The 21,766-nt window shown below is 38.8% G+C and overlaps 1 protein-coding gene across 5 annotated transcripts; it reads right to left on the bottom strand.

The window, feature by feature from the left end:
* Positions 1-10,021: 10,021 nt before the first annotated feature.
* On the bottom strand, positions 10,022-21,162 carry LOC136222794 (uncharacterized). 5 transcript variants are annotated; one of them, XR_010686349.1, is made up of 7 exons: positions 20,700-21,162; positions 20,124-20,194; positions 18,168-18,288; positions 12,776-13,024; positions 12,097-12,164; positions 10,266-10,326; positions 10,022-10,174 (listed from the first exon to the last, which is right to left on the bottom strand). XR_010686349.1 is itself a non-coding variant. In XM_066010813.1 (4 exons), the coding sequence occupies exons 1-4, from the start codon at positions 13,164-13,166 to the stop codon at positions 10,134-10,136; spliced, it is 561 nt and encodes a 186-aa protein (XP_065866885.1). In that variant the 5' UTR covers positions 13,167-13,175; the 3' UTR covers positions 10,022-10,133. The 5 variants fall into 5 exon arrangements, 2 of the variants coding, with proteins under 2 accessions (XP_065866885.1, XP_065867601.1); XR_010686469.1 differs by having other exon boundaries at positions 12,776-13,018; XR_010686241.1 differs by lacking the exon at positions 18,168-18,288.
* Positions 21,163-21,766: the final 604 nt, after the last annotated feature.

Here is a 21,766-nt window from a genome sequence, read left to right as displayed (position 1 = left end):
AATTGGCTCCATTTGGCTTGTAGAGTTAGCGGAAGCATTCAAGTCGGCGTGTTCCTTTGGTGAAGAAACAGAGGCTTGCTTTTCAAGAGAAGCCGATGGAGTAGAAGATGTTTGTTTTCTGAAAAATTTCAGCTTGAGTGCAGAAGGATCCTTGGTCGGCTTCTGGATAACAAAGTCAGGGACAGTTGGTTTTTGAACAGGAGGGTCAATGACAGACTTCTGACTTGCCTTAACTAATCTTCTTCTGCGAGGAGGAGTGTCAGCTTGGATAGACTCTCTTGAGTGAGATGAGGAAGTCTCTTCTTGATCAGCATTAAGTTGGTCAGCTTGTTCTTGTTCTTGATCAACATTGTGTTGGTCAGGTTCTTGTTCATCTCCAGCAGCCAACTCAGTGTTGGTTGGCCCAACATCAACCTCGCTAGCTGTCTCCTCGGAGTCAGTATCATCCTGACCGCTTGCTTCTTCTTGTTCATCATCTTCTTCACTATCGCCATCTAACTCTTCCTCAACTTGTGCAATGAACTGATCGTCCATATGTACATCATCTTCTTGATGCATAGCTTTGGTTCCTAGACACTGTGAGTAGTGAGAATCACCAGGAACAACGACGTCAGTAGGGATAGCATCAATAGGGGTCAGCGTAGAAGACTTCTGCTTCTTTTGAGGTTGCTCTTCAGCATCTGTTCTTTCCTCTATTTCAGGCTCATCTTGCCTGCTCCTCTTCTCAGCTGAGTTAGGTCTCTCCTGACCTTTTTCAGCAGCTGACTTATACTTCTTGGCCTGAGGCTCAGCCTTCTTTGAAGGAGTCCCAACAGCTTTCCTCTTGCGGGCAGCTGGAGCTTTTGTCCTTTTGCTTTGCTTTGGAGCTGTTTCCTCAGCTTGTTGTTCAGCAGCAACTTTTCCTTTCTTTATTGGCTGATTGAACTTTAAAGCCCTCAGCGAAGCAGCGGTTATCTCAGATCCTCTAGCCTTAGTTTCCTCAGATAGATCAATTTGATGATCTAAGAGGATTCTGGTGATGAGCGATCCTAGCCTGAGAGTTCTAGTGCTCCTTTGGAAGCCAGCAATCAAGAATACTGGCATGTTGATCGGCTTGTATGTCAGCATATGCCATATGAAGCATTGCTCAAAATTCCTTGCTGAGGTAGTGCAGTTGATCTTGGGATAAATGAAGTAGGTTAGCAGATAGTGGGCCATCTTTTGGAGCTGACCCATTGAGGTGCTGGAAATTTCTCCAGAGTGGCCAGTGGGCTTGCAGAAGGTGGTATCGTACCCAGTTCCTTCGTGATCCCCAGACCTCCTCAGTTTTGTTCCCTCATTCTTTAACTTCAACAAGTTAGCAAGATAAGTAGGGTTTATGAAAATGGTCTTTTCCTTTACCACAGTTACCAGATAGTCCTGGTTATCATCAGCAACTCGGAGATTGTGGTAGAACTCCCTTACTAGGTCAGGATCGGTGTGATCCCTAATGGAGAACAGCTCGGTCCAGCCATTTTTCGATATCCATTCGCAGAAGGGTTGCTCGGATGTCACGAAGGCCTCAGAAACCCATCGTGAGAAGTCTATTTTCCATTCCCTCACGTCTTCGAATACCTTGGTATAGGTTCTGGCCTTGGTCGGCTTACCCTTAGAGGAGGTAGCTTGGCCAGCTTTGCCTTTGCTCGGCGTAGTGACCTTGGTGGTTTCAGGCAAAGTAGTTTGCCTGGAGGGTTCATCGGAACTGGTCTTAGGGTGACCGGCACCGGAGATGTTGACAGAAACTCTAGTCATTGTTTCCGAAAAAGGTTGGGAGGCTTTTAGAGTCTTAGAGAGAGAGAATGCTTTGCTAGAGAATTCGGTAAGTGTAAAGAAAATAAAAAATGGGGATTTACCCATTATTTATAGCGATGAAGAGTTGATCTTATCGAATCCATGTGTCAGTTTTGCCTTGGGATTGTCAACCGACAAAGATCCTAGCTTTTATGACACATTCGGCGCATACGTTATCCTAGGTGGCTATTCGCGTGCTCTAGCATTAATTACAACGGATCTTATACTCAGCGTTTAGAATACTAAGAGTTTTAAATTCTGAGTGGTCAGTTTTATACATACGGATGATTTCTCAGTTTGAGATAACTACTCGGTGTGCACATTTACTCAGTATTGATATTTTGCGTTAGGTACTCAGCATAGCAATCACTCAGCATGCATTTGCATAAGTCATTCAGCGTAGTAATTTAGTCAGCATAAATTTACATTTAGAACATGAATTTACTGAAGAGGATTAAACATACCAATGGCTTCTCTCAGTATGCTGAACTGTTCACGAGCCAGTGGCTTTGTGAAGATATCCGCAAGCTGCTCATCCGTTGGGATGTAGGTCAGCTTTATCTCACCCTTGAGTACATGGTCTCTAATGAAGTGATGTCTTATGCTGACATGCTTCATTCTGCTGTGTTGAATTGGGTTCTTTGATAGATCAATTGCACTTTTGTTGTCGCATTTGACCTCAATTGTCTTTGTTTGAACACCATAGTCTTCAAGCTGTTGCTTAATCCATAGGACTTGAGCAACACAGTGACCAGCAGCAATGTACTCAGCTTCAGTGGTAGACAAGGCTACTGACGCCTACTTCTTGCTGAACCAGGATACAAGACAGCTTCCTAAGAAATGACATCCTCCAGAGGTGCTTTTCCGTTCTAGCTTTTCTCGACCATAGTCAGCGTCAGTGTATCCAACGAGTGTAAAACCATGAGTGTTGGGATACCATAAACCTGCGTTCACTGAGCTTTGCAAATATCTAAGGATTCTTTTTACAGCTATGTAATGTGATTCCTTAGGGTTAGATTGATATCTAGCACAATAGCATACTGAGAACTGAATGTCCGGTCTACTTGATGTTAAGTAAAGTAAAGAGCCTATCATACCTCGATACAATTTGCTGTCTACCGACTTACCATTCTTGTCAGCGCAGAGGACAGTGTCAGTGCCCATAGGAGTGGATATTGGCTTGCAATTTTCAAGATCATATTTCTTCAATATCTCCTTGGCATATTTAGCTTGACTGATGAAGATGCCATTTTTCCCTTGTTTGATTTGAAGTCCAAGGAAGAAGTTGAGTTCTCCCATCATCGACATTTCAAACTCAGTCTACATTTGCTTGCTAAATTCCTTGCACATTGATTCATTAGTAGCACCGAAAATAATATCATCAACATATATTTGAGCCAGCATGGTATCTTTACCCTTTCTCTTAATGAATAAGGTTGTATCAGCTTTGCCCCTGACATAGTTTTTAGTCAGCAGGAAACTGGTCAGCCTCTCATACCAAGCACGTGGTGCTTGCTTGAGGCCGTACAGAGCCTTTTTGAGTTTATAAACGTGGTTTGGGAATTTAGGATCCTCAAACCCTGGAGGTTGATTAACATAAACTTCCTCGTTTATAACTCCATTAAGGAATGCACTCTTAACATCCATTTGAAACAATTTAAAGTTCATATAGCTTGCATAAGCGCATAAAATCCTAATAGCCTCTAGCCTTGCCACTGGGGCAAAGGTCTCACCGTAGTCAATACCTTCTTGCTGACTGTAGCCCTGAGCTACAAACCTTGCTTTGTTCCTGACTACGTTTCCTTGCTCATCCAGCTTGTTGCGGAAGACCCATCTTGTTCCAATGGTCTTCTGACTCCTTGGATGTGGCACTAGCTCCCATACATTGTTTCTTCTGAATTGGTCAAGTTCCTCTTGCATTGCGCTCATCCAGAATTCATCTTCCTCAGCATCAGCGAAGTTCTTAGGTTCCTGAACTGAGACGAAGGCTACATTGCTGAGGTACCTCCTGAGTTGGTTTCTTGTCATCAGGGTATTCTCAGCGGCATCAAAGATTGCACTCTCTGAGTGCGCTCTTGGAATCCTTATCTCCTTGGGTAGATTGATGTCTTGTGCTGTCTGTGTTTCAACAATTTTTGCAGGTGAAGACTAGTCAGTGAAAACAATATTTGGTTCACTTTTACCTTTGGTCAGCCCTTGAGGGAATGACTCAGCGGCTGTATCTTGATCAGCGGGTGCTGAGTGTGGATCATCCTCGGTCAGCGGCAGATATCTTCCTGCAGGGTTAGTTTCGTCGAACTCAACATGTACTGACTCTTCTAAAACTTGAGTTCGTTTATTGAAAACTATGTATACTTTGCTGTTTGTTGAGTAGCCTAAAAAGATAGCTTCATCAGCTTTTGAGTCAAACTTAGCTAGGCTATCTTTGGTGTTTAAAATAAAACATTTACAGCCAAAGGCACGAAAGTATCCAATGTTGGGCTTTCGTCCTTTCCAAAGTTCGTAGGGTGTTTTCTTTAGTATAGGTCTACCAAGAGCCCTATTAAGAATATAGCACGCTGTGTTAACAGCCTCTCCCCAAAAATACTTTGGAAGCCTATGCTCACTCAGCATTGTCCTGGCTATTTCAACTAGTGTTCTGTTTTTCCTTTCAACAACCCCATTTTGTTGAGGCGTTCTAGAAGCAGAAAAGTTATGGTCAATGCCACTGGCTTCACAGAATTCAACAAACTGTTGATTTTTGAATTCTCCACCATTATCACTTCGGATGTGAGCCAGTTTTAGGTCTTTATCATTTTCAAGTTTTCTAACCAAATTTGAAAATGTCTCAAAGGTCTCATCCTTGCCACTGAGCAAGATGACCCAAGTGTACCGAGAGAAGTCATCTACAATGACCAAGGAAAATCTTCTTCCACCGAGACTCAGCGGCTGGACTGGACCGAAGAGATCCAAGTGTAGTAATTTTAACGGACGCTTAGTTGAGACAATGTTTTTGCTATGAAAAGATTGTTTGGTTTGTTTTCCAGCTTGGCAAGCGTGGCATAATTGATCTTTTTCAAATCTAAGTTCAGGCAGTCCCTCAACCAATTGCTTTCTTGCTAATTTGGCCAGGAGGTCCATGCTTACATGACCAAGTCTCATGTGCCATAGCCAGGAATTTTCTTCCTTTGAAACTAAGCATACAGTTTTTGAAAACTTTTTCTCTAAGTCTAGCATAAAGACGTTATCAATCCGAGGGGCAGTTAAAATTAACTCATTTGTTTTTCCCTCGTATATTTTACATCCAGTAGCATCAAATATAACTTTTCTCCCATTGTCACATAGCTGAGCTACGCTGAGTAAGTTATATTTGAGTCCGCTGACTAGGGAGACTGACTCAATAGTAGGATTACCTCCGATGGTTCCTGACCCTACTATCTTACCCTTTTTGTTGTCTCCAAAACTTACGCTTCCTCCTCGTTTATGCTCAAACGTGATGAACTGAGTTTCATCACCAGTCATGTGCCTCGAGCATGCGCTGTCAATATACCACATCTTTGACTTCTCAGCACACCTCAGGCTTACCTGCATTGTAACTAGTTACTTTTAGGTACCCAATTCTTTTTGGGTCCTTGCTTGTTAGGTTCAACAGGTAAAGCATTCATTTGACTGCTCCTCATCATCAGATGCAATAGAGGGGTCAGCATGCTCAGAAACGCACGGCTCAGCAAGTTCGTCAGCCGTGAAGCATATCTTCGCTGACTCGGTGGCCTCATCTTCTGTTGATGAAGACTCATCACTGTCGCTCCATGTTGCCACCATTGCCTTTTTGCCGTTCTTCTTTTCTTTCCTCAGCGTGGGGCAACTTGACTTGATATGGCCAGTTTGATGACATTCAAAGCATGTAATGGGCTTTGAGTTGTCCTTCTTGTATTTGCTGTCGCTGGACTCAGCTTTATACTTATCAAACTTTCTGTAAGGCTTCTTAGAATATTTGTCATTCTTTCTGAACAACCTTTTCATCTTCCTTGTGAACATAGCCATCTCTTCATCATCTGTTGAGCTCCCATCAGTGGAGTCAGCTTTCATGACAAGAGATTTCTGCTTCTTATCTTCAGACTTTTCCTTCACCTCGAAGTTTTTCATTGATATCTCATAGGTCAGCAGCGAGCCGATGAGTTCGTCATATTTGTAGGTGGTTAAGTCCTGAGCTTCCTCAATAGCGGTCTTCTTTGCTTGCCAGTCTTTAGGAAGACTCCTGAGTATCTTTTTGACTTGTTCTTCCTCAGTGAAGATCTTCCCAAGTCTCTTGAGCTCATTGATGATGTTTGTAAACCTTGCATTCATGTCAGATATTCCCTCATCATTGTTCATTTCGAACAGCTCGTACAGTCTCATCTGCTGGTTCACCTTGGACTCCTTCACTTTATTGGTTCCTTCGTAGGTGACCTCCAGCTTCTTCCAGATCTCTTGTGCCGACTCACAACCTAATATTTTATTATATTCTGCATCATCGAGCGCACAGTGAAGCATGTTTATAGCCGAAGCATGATTTTGTAGCTTCTTGAGATCATCCTCTGTCCATTTGGCCTCAGCTTTAACAACTATTTGGCCAGCCACAACTTCGACAGGTACAAATGGGCCTTGGACTATGGATAGCCAGACACTCATATTTGTAGCCTGAATGAAATTTTTCATCCTATTCTTCCAGAAGGTATAGTTAGACCCAAAGAATAGGGGAGGCCGAGTAATGGACAGCCCCTCAGGTAAGATCTGAGTTGTTTGGTTTCCTGGGAGAAACCGAGTGCTGTTTTTGCCCATAGTGGGGATCAGCTCAAGGTGGTTAAAACTTTTACAGTGAGCTTTTGAGCTCTGATACCACTTGTTGGTCCCTTATAACGTTACAAGTATAGTTCCAAGGGGGGGGTTAGGAACTATTTAAAAAATTTAAGTTAGGGCAGACTTCTTTTCTTTGAGAAAAAGGTTTTAACAGCGGCGCTGAGTGAATAGCAAGATACTGGCTTAGTCAACTGGTGACTAGGTCAGTTTCTTTTACTTGAGTAAGGAGATAGCACTTAGAGTCTATTCCTGAGCTCAGATATTCAATGCGCACAACTCAGCTTGATCTCTTTACTTGGTCAGTTTTTGTTTAAGCAAGCAATAAATATATAAAGGAGTTTAAGGTTAGAAATATGTTACTCAGCAGATTTATCCAGGTTCGGCCTCCAAGCCTACGTCCTGTCCCCGGAACACGTTCCGAGATTTCGAATTCTCTACTGAGCTCTTCAACGGTAGAGCATCAAACCTTTTACAATCTTAGCAACTGAGTATAACAAGAGTACCTTCCTCTATACCTCTACTCAATCCTAATCTCTTGCTGAGTACTATAACCGAGTACTCAGCCTCTCCTTTCTAATCTCTAGAAATAATAAGTGTTTGTCCTAAACAATGATTGCTAAGACACCTTAGATGATTGAATAATCACTCTAGACTTTTACACAAAAGATATGAAATTTAGTGTAAGATTGCTTTGCTTTTTCTTGCAGAACGTTTCGTAGAAATTTGGTCAGCGTGATGGCTTGATCAAGTTCTGTTTTTAAATGAAGCAACTGAAGGGCTCAATTTATAGAGACGTCTGAGGCATCGGTCATTTCGAATTTCGAAATAACCGTTGGAAGGAAACGGCTTCCTGTCGTTGTCATCCTGTCTTGCTCAGAGCTCTCAGCCAATCAGATTTGAGTATCTTCTGTCCTCGGTCAGCTTTTGGTTAGCTCGGCAGAACGTCTCTCCATTTATGGTAAGGTCAACTAGACAGCATTCTGTGTCTTCTGAACTTTACCCAAAGTGGAAACACTTTGTCTGGAAGTTGTTCTTGCTCAGCTGCTGTCTTGTACTCTTTGTCGAATCAACTCAGCAGCTTCGTCCCGAAGTTGTTCCACGAAGGTCTTCTAGATCCTTCTTCCGCTGAGTTGCGTTTTGTACATAACGACAGCGTTTTGACATACGCAGGCCGAGTTGCCTTAAACTGTTTGACTTGGGCTTTTGACTTCTGTATTGGGCTTTGGGCCTTTTAATATTTGTGTCTTATAAACAATTTAACTCAACATTGAACAAACACATTAGTAGAATAAATCAAAGCATTTAAACTTAGTGTGTTTAGAATATTTTTTTAATTACACTTAAACAATTTTGTCAAATCAAAATTATGTGGAAAGGTGTTTCAACAGTGAATACTTTGAGGTTGATATGGGGACCAACTACAAACTACTCCTAACTACGGGTGAGGCAAATTTATATAACGAAACTCTAGGAAATGATGCGGATGGCGATAAGTTATAAGTATGATAAATAATGACTCCTAATGCATATACGGTTAATGTTTTGCTCTTGCAATGACGACTATGTGTAGTGTGACCGACCATGAAGTACTTAGACTACGTGGTTCCTAGTCAAGACGTGTCTAATGCTTGGGACCAGAAATTAGGGCCCGTAAGTTCCGTGGCTTGTCAATTCCTACGGTTTTCGGAGCGTCACTTCCGGTAAGGCAACACCTATATGAATCCCTAAAGATAGCCCGAATGGCGTCGGAAATTGTGTTCTCCTACACAATAATCAATTACGAGTATCAAAACAAGTAACAAACATCAACACATATATAGAAAAAGAGATTATGAATTATAAATTATAAATATGGAGAATGTAAATATGAATTACAACCAAGCCTAGTACATAGGATGAGTGCAAGCTAATTAGCAAGGGTAAAGGGAAGAATCCACCCTCGGAACTAGCTAACCGGACTCAAAGCCGTCTCTTAGGACTTGGATGGTGGAGCTTTCGAGCTTGGTGCACGGAGATGGAGCGGAACTTTGATGGAATGCCGGAATCAACGAACAAGCTCTCAAGGTGAGAAAAGTTTAGCTATATAAAGCCTAAAAACAAACTCTAACACTACAATGGCAAGGGTTTAATCTCAAGAAGGTATATGTTACAAGGTGTCTAAAGGTGTGGGTGCTAGTCACTCGTATTTATACACATCAAGCTAGGGGTAAAATTGTAATTCCATAAGGTGCAAGCATGGAGGAACATGATTTTGTGCAGAATGCCCATGATACGCCTCGCGTATGGTGTGGAACGCCCCACGTGTTTGCCCATTCCGTCAAAAATCTTCTGCATGTGGACCAATTCCAGATCTTGTTGTCTCAAACATGCCCCGCGTAGACTGGGATGCGCCTCGCGTGTTTGAGTTTCTGAGATTTTATTGCTTGAATTAGGTCTTTTACGCCGCGCGTAGCTGAAGCACGCCCCGCGTAAATCATTTCTGACACATGTTCCACGCCTCGCGTATGGTGGTATACGCCTCGCGTATGCTGAGTAGATCCCACGTGGTGTCTGTGGATAGGGAAATTATTTCTGACTTGGTGTTTCACGCCCCGCGTAAGGAATGAGACGCCCCGCGTGTTGTGGTGGATTTTCACTCCTTGCTCGTACATGAAATACAATTCTCGAGCACCGAGTTAGTTTGACGTTTTATTTTCTAATATTAATAAAAAACAAGGAAAATTAACCGAAAGTGCGGAATTTATTTTTATTTCGTTATTTTATTAAAACACTCTATTTTTGCAATTAAACTTATTTATTTCTTCTAAAATTAAACCGTAAATCACGCTAAAAGATAGAGGTAAAATACCCCTATCAGTCGCCAGTGTTAGAGCGTCATTAAAGGTCAGTTTGGCGATTTTTCATTTCGCCACAAAAAGTTTATATTTGTGGCGAAGGTTATGTCGCCACAAAAACGATTTTGCTTTGTGGCGAAGTCCTGTCCCCACAAATAGTTACTTATTCTACGGCGAATTTATTCACCACTAGTATAACTGAGGCCGCCACAAATTTAAATCTTTTGTGGATGAATCTGCACATATTTGTGACGGAAATTTCCCCATTAAATATGAATATTATTTGTGGGGAGTTAGCTTTTGCCACAAATCTGAATATTATTTGTGGGGAGAATCTTCTCCACTATTCCGTTTTTGTTTTTGTGGGGATTAGACTATCCCCACAATGATTAATAATTTTTGTAGGAAACTTTCCCCATTGTTTCCTGAATTTATTTCTATGGAAATTCTATTTATATTAAGAATTAATGTGAATATTTTAAATAGATTGCAAGATGAAATTAACATACTAATAATGAAATAACAGTAAGAATAAACTAATAATTATATATCATGGATAATAGAAGTTTAGAATTATATTAATTACAAAAAAAACCCGAATACAGCTTTACAAAATGGACAAAAAAATGTGCAAGTTTACATTCGGACACCTACAAAATATGAACAAGTCAATTACAAAATATAATGTCCGCAACTGTTAACAAAAAAAAAACCTGTTCAAAATTATCAACAAATTGCATTTTGATTAGAATTATATTCAAACTATTATTTAAATATCACAACATCATCAAAAAAGAATTTTACCTGTATTCGCACAAAAAAACCCTTCAACATGAGGTTTCATTTTTTTTCTATCTTCATCTGCCTATTAAAAATTAAAGAAAAATAAAAATAAGTATGAAACTGTACGATACCGCTCTTACAACATACACAAGGCCATATAATATAATATTAGTGATTTATCCAATTGCCTGCCACCAAAATTTCTAGTAGTTCATTCAATGTCTGCCAAGATTACTTGTATGTATCCAAAAGACATAATAACCACAACTTAAAGTACAAACCATCAACAAATAACTAATCCCTAAACATAAACATAAACAACTCATATCACCATCATCAATGACCAATTACAATGTTACTTGCAAGAAACTAGCAACCACAAGGCATAATTCAAACATAATCTAAATCCAAACATCCAAATTCTCAAAATTTCATAACCAAAGGAGATGTACAACACAATCAATTTCAATTCCAAAAGGTCCGACTTTTATTAGGTAAAATCAGTTAATATGGCAATTTTTGAAAAATCTCTGCTTTTAACATATTTAAAAAAAATCTGCAGATTCTACCAAAAACTTGTAATAAGGACCAATTATGATGTTACTAGCAAGAAACAAACACATATTAGTTTTGTGCTTAACCTAAAAACAAATTCAGACATAATCGGAATTCCAATAACCAAATTATCAACATTTTATAACAAAAGCATATCTACAGCATAATCAGCTTCAATTCCAAAGGGTCCAAATTTTATTGGACAAAAATCTCAGTTTCACACTCAAATTAAATACAGAAAAACATTTCAGTTTCTATTACAAGTTTTGAAAATATCTGCTTTTGACATTCAAAAAATCTGCAGATTCTTCAACAAAAATATTCATATGAAAATCATGACTTTTTTCAAATCTAACAATATTTACATACTCAAACGAAACTCTAAAAACCATGGCATTTTCCAAATCTAAACAGAACTCTAAGAGCTATAGATATATAAGAAGCATAGAAGCAACATGATTTTTTTCAAATCTAACAATATAATTACTTATTTCACCAAACATTACAATAAGGAATGAAAATCGCTTTAAACCTGATTACTAAATTATACAATTCATACTATAATGAATTAATAATGGAAAAATCAACTTGTTACCTATTTATTATAATATAACAGTTTAATCAATTGGTTAAACATCATGAATGTTTAATTATTAATTATTAATTTAAGGGATAAAGTACCAAAATAGTTCAATGGTTGGGGAAGTATCAATTTAGTCTCAACGTACAAAATAACACCAGTATAGGCTTAACGTTTAAAAATGGTATCAATTTAGGCCTCGAGAACAGATTGGACACGTTATTCCTATTACTCCGTTAAGTTCTGATTTCTCCATCCACGTACAATTGAAAGAACTTAACGGAGTGATATCGATGACGTGTCTCGTTCCGTTATCGAGGCCTAAATTGATACAATTTTTTAAACGTTAAACCTATATTAGTGCTATTTTATATGCGGAGCCTAATTTAACTTGTGTTTGGAATGAATTCAACAGCTTGGCTGGAATGGATTCTTTCAAAATTGGTTGGATTATTTGGTACTATAACACTACTATCCATACTGAATTTTTTTTGCATGAGTTTGTAACTAAAAAGGTCAGATTCTTGAACACTTACTTCTAATATTGCAAAGATATCTGTAGACAAAAGGAACTCATTTAAATGTTTCAACCATTTCACCTCCACCCACAGGATTCAAATGATGAAACATCTAGATGAATGGGACTTTTAAACTAGGCAACATAACATTACAAGACTAATAAGAAGATTAAACCTCAATAGTTAGCCACAATCTTACCTGGAAAGTCGTTAGTGCTTGATAAGGTGAAACTAGTCGAGCTTCTACCTTCCTCAATTTGCTTCCATCTGCATAAATCAAATAAAATCAGTTAAGTAAGAAAATGCGGACAAACAAGAGGGGAAGCAAAAGCAATTTACATGTGTCTCTACCGAGTTGCTCGCCAAGTTCAATTACATGAAGAGCGGAAGCAAATAATAGGTGCTAATATCATGTGATAAATATAGAGAAACTTGCATTTGTAAGAAAACAAAATAGTGAACTTTATAATTATACATTCATGAAAAAGAATGAAAAATCCAAAAGAAAAAAGGATTCACCTTTCTCAGGAAAGCAAGTACTAACTACAGAATAATCTTTCACAAGATCCATGTGATTCTTTTACAATGTGTTTTATTCCATCAATAAAAGGATGACATCGAAATGATCATTCTACCTATGAATGCCTATACAGATGATAACATACTTTACATGAAAACTATTAGAGTCCGCATGTTATTAACTATCTAATGTACATTCAATTTCTACTTCCTTCTACAGTTTCTAAAAATTCAACCAATTTAAAACATGAAACTATTGTTGCTATACAATTGAAAGTAGATTAGATAAAATAGAGATAATTCCTATAATTTTTCCAGGATTTATAGGTAAACACAAAAATAAATGAAACTATTGTAACCTGTGGAGAAGGGATTCAAAACTTCTTCAAATAAGCTGCTTTGAAACTCTGTTCGATTGCTCTGTCTGAAGGCAGTAGAGAGGATATCCAAACATGTCCCAATTTTCAATATTCCTGGAACTGCCGATTGCCTCTTCAATTCTTGAAGAGTGAACTTTGTTACATCATCAACATGACATTTCCATCTCTCCACAGTTAAAGAACTATATGTGATTACTGAATCCTCTATGAGACTCCTCTTTTCTGGAACTAAGTGAAATGGTGCATTCTTCATTGTTAATAGATATAACAGAAAAAAACTTCCAGATAAAGATATATATGATATGATAAAATTCATAAACACTATGAATAACAATTCAACTATTAAAGGAAGGCACAACGTGGCAAACATTCAAATACAACAAATTAATCCCACAAAAGTGATGGTAGATGAGAAGTACTGAATGATGGGCAGAAACGAACTATTTTATTCACATGGTAACTATCCATATCAATTGAAATGGTAATTATTTGTATCTTTGACTGGTGATATAACCACTACCCACGTACTCCATTATCGTCTTAGATAATTGTACCCACGTTCAGCACGATCTTTTACCCATAGCTCACAGGTAACTTCCTTCTTTATTCCTATAAATAGGTTGAAACCTGAAGAGGAACGGGTTGGCTTTTGGAGAGATAATACTATATTTGACGGTATCTGACTTAAGCATCGGAGCGTTTGTGGGAAGACCGCTTCCCACACTGTAACAGGTTATTCCTCAAGGAAGATCAACCTTCATCTAGAGATGTTCAACCTTCATCCAGGGACGTTCAACCTTCATACAGGAGGTTCGATCCTTAAGGAACGTCGACCGTCATCATCCTGATTTGAAGGACCGCCTTCCTTCAGAAGTTCAACATTGATCTCACATTATACAAATTTATTGTTTAGTTCAGGCTACAACAATTGGCGCCGTCTGTGGGAAAATATCAAAAAGTCATACATTCTACATCATCTACTTTTCATAATCAAAAGAGATGCCTCCCAAGAAATTTCAAGCTCCACCTTCTCAAGAATCCCATATTTTGGACGAACACGATGCACATCCAACCAACAAAGAAGAACATGTTGAACACGTTGAAGACCAACATGACCCATCAAGAGTTAATCCACCCACCGTTCCCTTAGCAGACTATGAAGAGTTGAAGAAAAAATTTGAAGAAAACAATAATCGACTCCAAGAATTAATGCTTTTTGCCCAAGAAGAGGTGCGGGACAAAGAGTTTCGAAACAACGAAAAACATCATGAGGTCGAGTTACTACACGATGAAATCCCAGAACCACGTGAAGGAGAAAAGCGCAAGGGAAACAACTTAAAGATCCATGAAGTTGTGGAAAGTTCTTGCAAAGAAAATTCGAGAGCACATAAGAAAGCCGGAGAAGAATCCATGTTCAACGCGAAAGAGATAGTAGACCTTAAGAAGATGATTGAAAAGGTGCTAGAACAAAAGAAGTTAGTTCCGACCAATGACGAACAAGCAGCAAGGAAAATTCCTTTTTCAGGAGAGATGCCCCAACTCGGCACTTATTCCGGAAAGGGTGATCCCTACGATCATATGCAGAGTTATGAAGCGGTAATGCTATTACACGGATGGGAAGACGCCATAATATGTCGAGCTTTCTCCCTCATTCTATCAGATCATGCTCGCGCGTGGTTCAATAGCTTAAAGGAAAGCTCCATCTCTAACTTTGATCAATTGAGAAGAGAATTCATGAAAGCATTCATCATCAACACCAGAAGGAAGAAGGATGCGACGTATCTCCTCACAATAAAGCAAGATGAAAAAGAAAGTTTGAAGGACTACATAGAAAGGTTTCGCGTTGCAACTCTGGAGATTCAGGATCTCCAAGCTGGAATGGCAGTTGCAGGAATACTCCAGGGAACGAGATCGCGAGATCTCCAAAAATCTCTTTCTTATGATCAACCCTCAACCTTGGGAGATATGTTCAGCCGGGCTAATAAGTTCATCCTTTCCGAGGATGTGATGAAGAACATAGGGGCGAGCAAAAATCAAGATAGGAAAAGAAAGAGATGAAGTTTGAAGAAGAAATGAATCAAGACATATCCCTAAATCAAGATACGAGGGTTTCATGCCTTTACTCCAACCTCATTCTAACATCCTAGCAGCTATTGAGAGATCAAGGCCTCTTACATTCCCTCCCAAAGCCGACAGAGTGAGGAAAAAGTTTACAGACGCCTATTCCACAAGAATCAAGATCACTCAATTGATTGATGCAAGCAATTGATGAATGAAATCAAATCACTAGGTACGACAAGGTAAGCTTAAAAATTTCATTTATGCAGAAAGTTGGAGAGGAGGAAAACCACGAAACCCAAAAAGGAGAAAGGTACATGGAGAACCAGGAAAGTGATGGTCGAAGGTACCCGAAAGCAAAAGATGATAAAAAGGAAAAAAAGATAAAGCTCCAGCTCTTAACAACAAACCGGCAGATGGATCCTCTTCATCAAAGAAGGCTTATGCTAGACAAGCTTATGAGGTCAACAATGTGATGAAAGCCCAAGAAGAAGAGTCCATAACTTTTACCCCTGCAGATCAAGGAAATGTAGTGATACCCCATGATGATGCAATGGTGGTTTCTGCTACCATAATGAAGTTCCCAGTGGAAAGAATTCTCATTGACAGTGGGAGTTCAGTCAACCTCCTCTATTGGAATTGTTTCAAGAAAATGAATTTATCTCTAGATAGATTGAAGAAGGTGTCGGCCCCACTCTTTGGCTTCTCGGAGGAAGCCATCCAAGTGGCAGGGTCTATCCAAATACCAATCACGTTGGGCGATGAGCCTTGTAAGGTTACAAGGATGGTGAATTTTATGGTAGTAAAATCTATATCTCTAGCCTACAATGTGATACTAGGAAGACCATTAATTATTGGCAGGGGAGCCATGATATCGTCGGGAGACTTATTAATGAAGTTTCCTACACCAAACGGTATAGGGCAAGTGAGAGGAGATCAAAAGAAGGCTCGCAACTGCTACGTTTCTTCTGTTAAAGGAAAACATGGTGCAAGTGTAGAGACAATGGCGATTTCTGAAGAATCTGACAATAAGCCAAAACCAAACCCAGTTGAACAAGTTGAAGCGATACCGCTGACAGAAAATGATCCAGCAAAAATAACATATATTGGAAGTAAAATGGCAGAAGAAGTGAATGGTGAAGTAATCGCATGCCTTAAGAGGAACATGGACGTGTGTGGTTGGGTTCCTACAGTTATGCCTGGCATAAGCTTGAGGGTAGCTTCCCACCACTTGAATGTTGATCCAAGCATCAAGCCAATCAAGCAAAAGAAAAGAAGAATAGCTCTAGAGAGGCAAAAGGCTTTAGAAGAAGAAGTTGACAAGTTGCTTAAGGCAAACTTTATTCGAGAAGTTTATTACCCAGATTGGCTTGCAAACATTGTGATGGTGAAGAAACCCAACGGAAAGTGGAGAGTATGCATAGATTTCACTGATCTGAACAAAGCTTATCCGAAAGATTCATATCTGTTGCCCCAAACTGACAAGATGGTGGATGAAACATCTAGCTATAAGCTGTTGAGTTTTATCGATGCATACATGGGGCATCATCAAGTAAAGATGAACCCTCCCGATGAAGAGAAAACTGTACTTATCACTGAAAGAGGAACCTACCGCTACAAAGTTGTGCCTTGTGGGCTTAAAAATGCAAGAGCCATATACCCTATGATGGTTAACAAAGTCTTCAAATCTTTGTTGGATAATACCATAGAAACTTGCGTAGATGACAAGATTATCAAAAGTAAGAAGGGTGAATCACATGCGGAAAAGCTCGAAAAAGTGCTCGATGTATTGAAGACCCACGCTATAAAGCTAAATCCTAACGAATATACTTTCGAAATACAATCAGAAAATTTGTTAGGTTACATGAGAACTGAAAGGAAAATTGAGGCAAGTCCAGAGAAAATCCAAGCCATTTCAGAGATGAAGCCTCTTACGTCCATTAAAGAAGTTCAACGCCTAAGATCCACAAGACATGGAATGCAAATTACTTGAAGCTCAAAGAAATTGCATTGTACAACACTCATTATGAATAAAGGAATGTCAACCGTCATCGAGGAACCTTCGTCTTCATCAAGGGACCTTCGACCTTCATCAAGGAGGTTCGACCCTCAAAGAATTCGACCTTCATCAAGGAGGTTCAGTCCTCGAAGAACGTCGACCTTCGTCATCATTCTGGTTGGAAGGACCGCCTTCCTTCAGGAGTTCAATCATCGAAGAATATGGACCGTCATCATTCTGGTTGGAAGGTCCGGCTTCCTTCAGGAGGTTCAATCATCAAGGAGGTTCAATCCTCAAGGAGGTTCAATCCTCAAGGAACTCGACCTTCGTCCTCATTTTGATTGGAAGGCCTGCCTTCCTTCAGGACTTCACCGATTGTCCTCTCATCTTACCTTATTTATGATACATACTCTTGAATTTATATATATATATATATATATATATATATATATATATATAATATGGAGGAAAAGCTAACGATTTCACCATTGTGTATGCAGTTGTCTCTATCAAAACCGTTAAGACATTTGGGTGTAACAGACCATGAATGCACGTGGATCAAGGCTATTAAGACGCGTGGTGTAGAAAAAATCATAAACGCTTTCACCACTGTGCACGCAGTTATCAAGGCTGTTAAGACACCCGGTGTAGAAAAAAGTGAAACGCTTTCACCAAAGTGCACACAGTTATCAAAACCATTAAGACATATGGGTGTAACAGATCATAAATGCACGCGGATCAAGGCTGTTAAGACACTTGGTGTAGAAAAAAGCAAAATGTTTTCACCATGGTGCATGCAGTTATCAAGGCTGTTAAGACACTTGGTGTAGAAAAAAGCAAAACGCTTTCACCATGGTGCACGCAGTTATCAAGGCTGTTAAGACACCTGGTGTAGAAAAAAGCAAAACGCTTTCACCATGGTGCACGCACTTATCAAGGCTGTTAAGACACATGGTGTAGAAAAAAGCTAAATGCTTTCACCAAAGTGCACGCAGTTATTTCTATTAAAGCAATATCAATAAAGTTCATCAAAATCACATTCAATTCAGATTGAATTTCAAGTGATTGGGGAGCAGGAATGATTGAATCCAGAAGAGTTCAGGTTCAAAATCAAATCAAAAGCATTATTTACGCTGAGCTCCCTACAAAAGAAGAATTTACCTCAAAGAGGAATCTACCTCAAAGAGGAATTTACATCAAAGAGGAATCTACCTCAAAGAGGAATTTACATCAAAAAGGAATCTACCTCAAAGAAGATTTTACCTCAAAGAGGAATCTGCCTCAACGAGGAATCTACATCAAAGAGGAATTTACCTCAGAGAGGAATCTACATTCAATTCAGATTGAATTTCAAGTGATTGGGGAGCAGGAATGATTGAATTCAGAAGGGTTCAGGATCAAAATCAAATCAAAAGCATCTTTTACGCTGAGCTTCCTGCAAAAAAAGAATCTACATGAGAGAGGAATCTACCTCAAAGAGGAATTTAGCTCAGACACAGTAAGCCAGCTGCAGAAGAAAAAGCTAAAAAATGATTAAGACGAAAAAATGGAAAGGTTCGAACCATGGAAATTGTCAAAAAGCGTTGAGGTTCGATCACAAAAGACGTTTGCGGGTTCGATTTTTTGTAAAGACAAAAATCGCAAAAACGTCGTAGGATCGATCCACACTCAAAACAGAAAAAACGCAAAAAAGGGCCAAGGTTCAAGTTCTGTTTAAAATCGCAAAAAGCGGTTGAGGATCGCTTTTATTCAAAACAAAAAAGCGGTAGAGGCTCGAGTTTCGTTTGTAAATATTGAGGATCATTTTTATTCGAAACGAAAAAGCGGTGGAGACTCGAGTTCTGTCAAAAATCGCAAAAACGTCATAGGATCGATCCACACTCAAAATAGAAAAAACGCAAAAAAGGGCCAAGGTTCAAGATTCGTTCAAAATCGCGAAACGTTGAGGATGATTTTTATTCGAAATGAAAAAGCGGTGGAGAGTCGAGTTCTGTTTAAAATCGCAAAAAGCGGTTGAGGATCGTTTTTATTCAAAATGAAAAAGGAGTAGAGGCTCGAGTTTCGTTTGAAAATATTGAGGATCGTTTTTATTCGAAACGAAAAAGTGGTGGAGGCTCGAGTTCTGTTTAAAATCGCAAAAAGCGGTTGAGAATCATTTTTCTTCAAAACGAAAAAGCGGTAGAGGCTATCATCAAAAGAGCGTTGAAGTTCGATGCTTTTATTTTTTATTTCATCGGGAAAGAACCCGACTTTTCATTCATTTTTCCAAAAACCTTATTCCGTTCTTACTTCTTGTACGAAATCGATAATCCTGTCAGGGAGATTCGTGCTACTATTTTTGAGAATCATTTCTCGAGCGGTTAAGAATATTTATTTTTCTCACTCTTATTTTGGAAAATAATCCGAAAATAACAGTGGGGAGCAATTGATATAACCACTACCCACGTACTCCATTATCGTCCTAGATAATTGTACCCACATTCAGCACGATCTTTTACCGATAGCTCACAGGTAACTTCCTCCTTTATTCCTAGAAATAGGTTGAAAGCTGAAGAGGAACGGGTTGGCTTTTGGAGAGATAAAAGAATACTATATTTGACGGTATCTGACTTAAGCATCGGAGTGTTTGTGGGAAGACCGCTTCCCACACTGTAACAGGTTATTCCTCAAGGAAGATCAACCTTCATCTAGAGACGTTCAACCTTCATCCAGGGACGTTCAACCTTCATCCAGGGACGTTCAACCTTCAACATTGATCTCACATTATACAAATTTATTGTTTAGTTCAGGCTACAACAACTGGTATGCAATGTTTCACGCATCGACTCTGGTAACCATCCATACGAACTTGCAAAAACCTCCACACAGAGTAATATAATAGAAAATGGTATGCAAAGCTCAGAACACAATGCTAACCTTTTTTAATATCAGAAACAGATATTGCAATTACAATTAGAGAGCTTAATACTAGAACACTGAAACCCCAAGAGAAACTATTATCTCTTAACAAGTCAATGTTTAGGAAAGCTTTTCTGCTACCCTATATTCAATTGCGCGAGTAGCCATATCATTCAGTCACCCAAATTCAACACCAATTAGCTTTATTCCATGATATATGCTATGAAATACTCAACATGTCAAGTAATTTGAAAAAAATAAACTTCACAATCTACAACACAGAGAAAATAAATTCAAACAAAAAACAAGCATTACCCTTAACAACACATCTGCTTTTAATAAAATTTTAGCTGATAGAATTAATTAACTCACCTCTGTTTTGTTTTCTTGCTTTTCAAGGCCGCTTGGAAGAATTTTGTATTCCACTTCTCCCCCTCTAGTACCTGAAACATAAACAGGAAACTGCACGCTGAATCATAAAAAATAACGAACAAAAACAACAACTTAACTCACCATTGGAGTGTGCATGATTTGCTTCCTCCACAAATTGGCAAAAAAGATACAAATTAGAACATTTTTGGCAAAAACTTCAACCACTCAAGATGAATGAATCTATCCTAATCTAAACAAATACTTGCAACTTTAATCCTAATCCAAACAAATCAACTTGAAAACAATCATTTTTTTGTTAGGAATTGGTAATGCAGTTAATTGTGTTTTGTTAGGGATTTATTTTTTCATTTACTTACACTGTGATCAATTATGCAGACACAAAGCAAAATTCTAGAAAAGCCTTCCCAATGGGAAAAAAGCAAACGACATGGTGACACAACCCCCGTAGCCAACATCCAGTATGAGAAGGATGAGAATCACAAAACTCACATCAAAATTAACACCAAATTAGCAAAACAAAGAAAATAAAGAGCAAGAGGAGAGATCTGAGCATACCGAAAGAGGAAGACGAGCGACAGATCAACGAATTGGAAGCAAAATTGAATGCTTAGTAGATTCATGCTACTGAGGTGAACCTTAACACAGACGAGAAGAGGAATGAGCAGTGGTTTGGATGCCCTAAATCCAGTGAAGGAAAGAGGTAGTTTTCATTCTATCGATGAACTAACAGTGAGAAACTATAGGGATTAGGGTTTCAGATTCACTGCAGAAAGATTTGTGAGATGGACAAAGCTGGTCGTTTCATATGGAAGGGAGTGAGCAACCGATGAAGGAAAGATGTGAAATGGGAAGAGATAATTTCATATGGAAATAGGGGATTTTGTGAAATAGGGTTTTTCAGATCGAAACGATGGGCAGTGTTATATGTTATTTTAGTCCAAAATGTAGGGTTTCGAGGCAAGGAAAAATTTCAGGAGGGAAAAATAATGAACCATACCGCCAAAAATGAAAAAGAATGTTTCGGATTTATTTTCAAGTTTCTCTGGAGAATTTCATGTAATCGCCACTAATGTGTCTGATATTTTAGTGGGGAAACACTAGACTCCCCACAATATATATAATATTTCGTGGAGAAATATAATCTCCACATTATATTCTAATAGAGTATTATAAGAATATTTTTTTCATTTTTTACTTATTATTAGCCCTAAGATTTGGCACACTTATTTTCATTTTTTTGTGGGGAATTTCTTGGAGTCGCCATTAATGTGTTTATATTTTAGTGGGGAACTCTAAAATCCCCACAATATATACATCTTTTTGTGGGAACTTTGTACTCGCCACAATATAGTCTATTAATTGTGGCGAAATTAGTAATTCACCACAAATGTTTAACTTTTATGGGGAAATGAATAATTCTCCACAAATGTATTGCAACTAGTGGTTTCCCTACTAACTTTTCCCCACAAAAAGTTCATTTTCTTGTCCGGACACTTTGAAAGTTCACGGGGCCAATCAAACTTTTTGAACAAGTTCAGAGGGCAAATGATGTATTAAGCCTTTAGAATTAGAATCATTTAGATCAAAAATAAATTCATCTATATTCTTTCTTCCTCCTCTTT

The sequence above is a fragment of the Euphorbia lathyris genome, chromosome 1 (genome assembly GCF_963576675.1).
Source record: "Euphorbia lathyris chromosome 1, ddEupLath1.1, whole genome shotgun sequence".
Classification (NCBI taxonomy): domain Eukaryota; kingdom Viridiplantae; phylum Streptophyta; class Magnoliopsida; order Malpighiales; family Euphorbiaceae; genus Euphorbia; species Euphorbia lathyris.
This window is presented reverse-complemented; position numbering and strand designations above follow the sequence as displayed.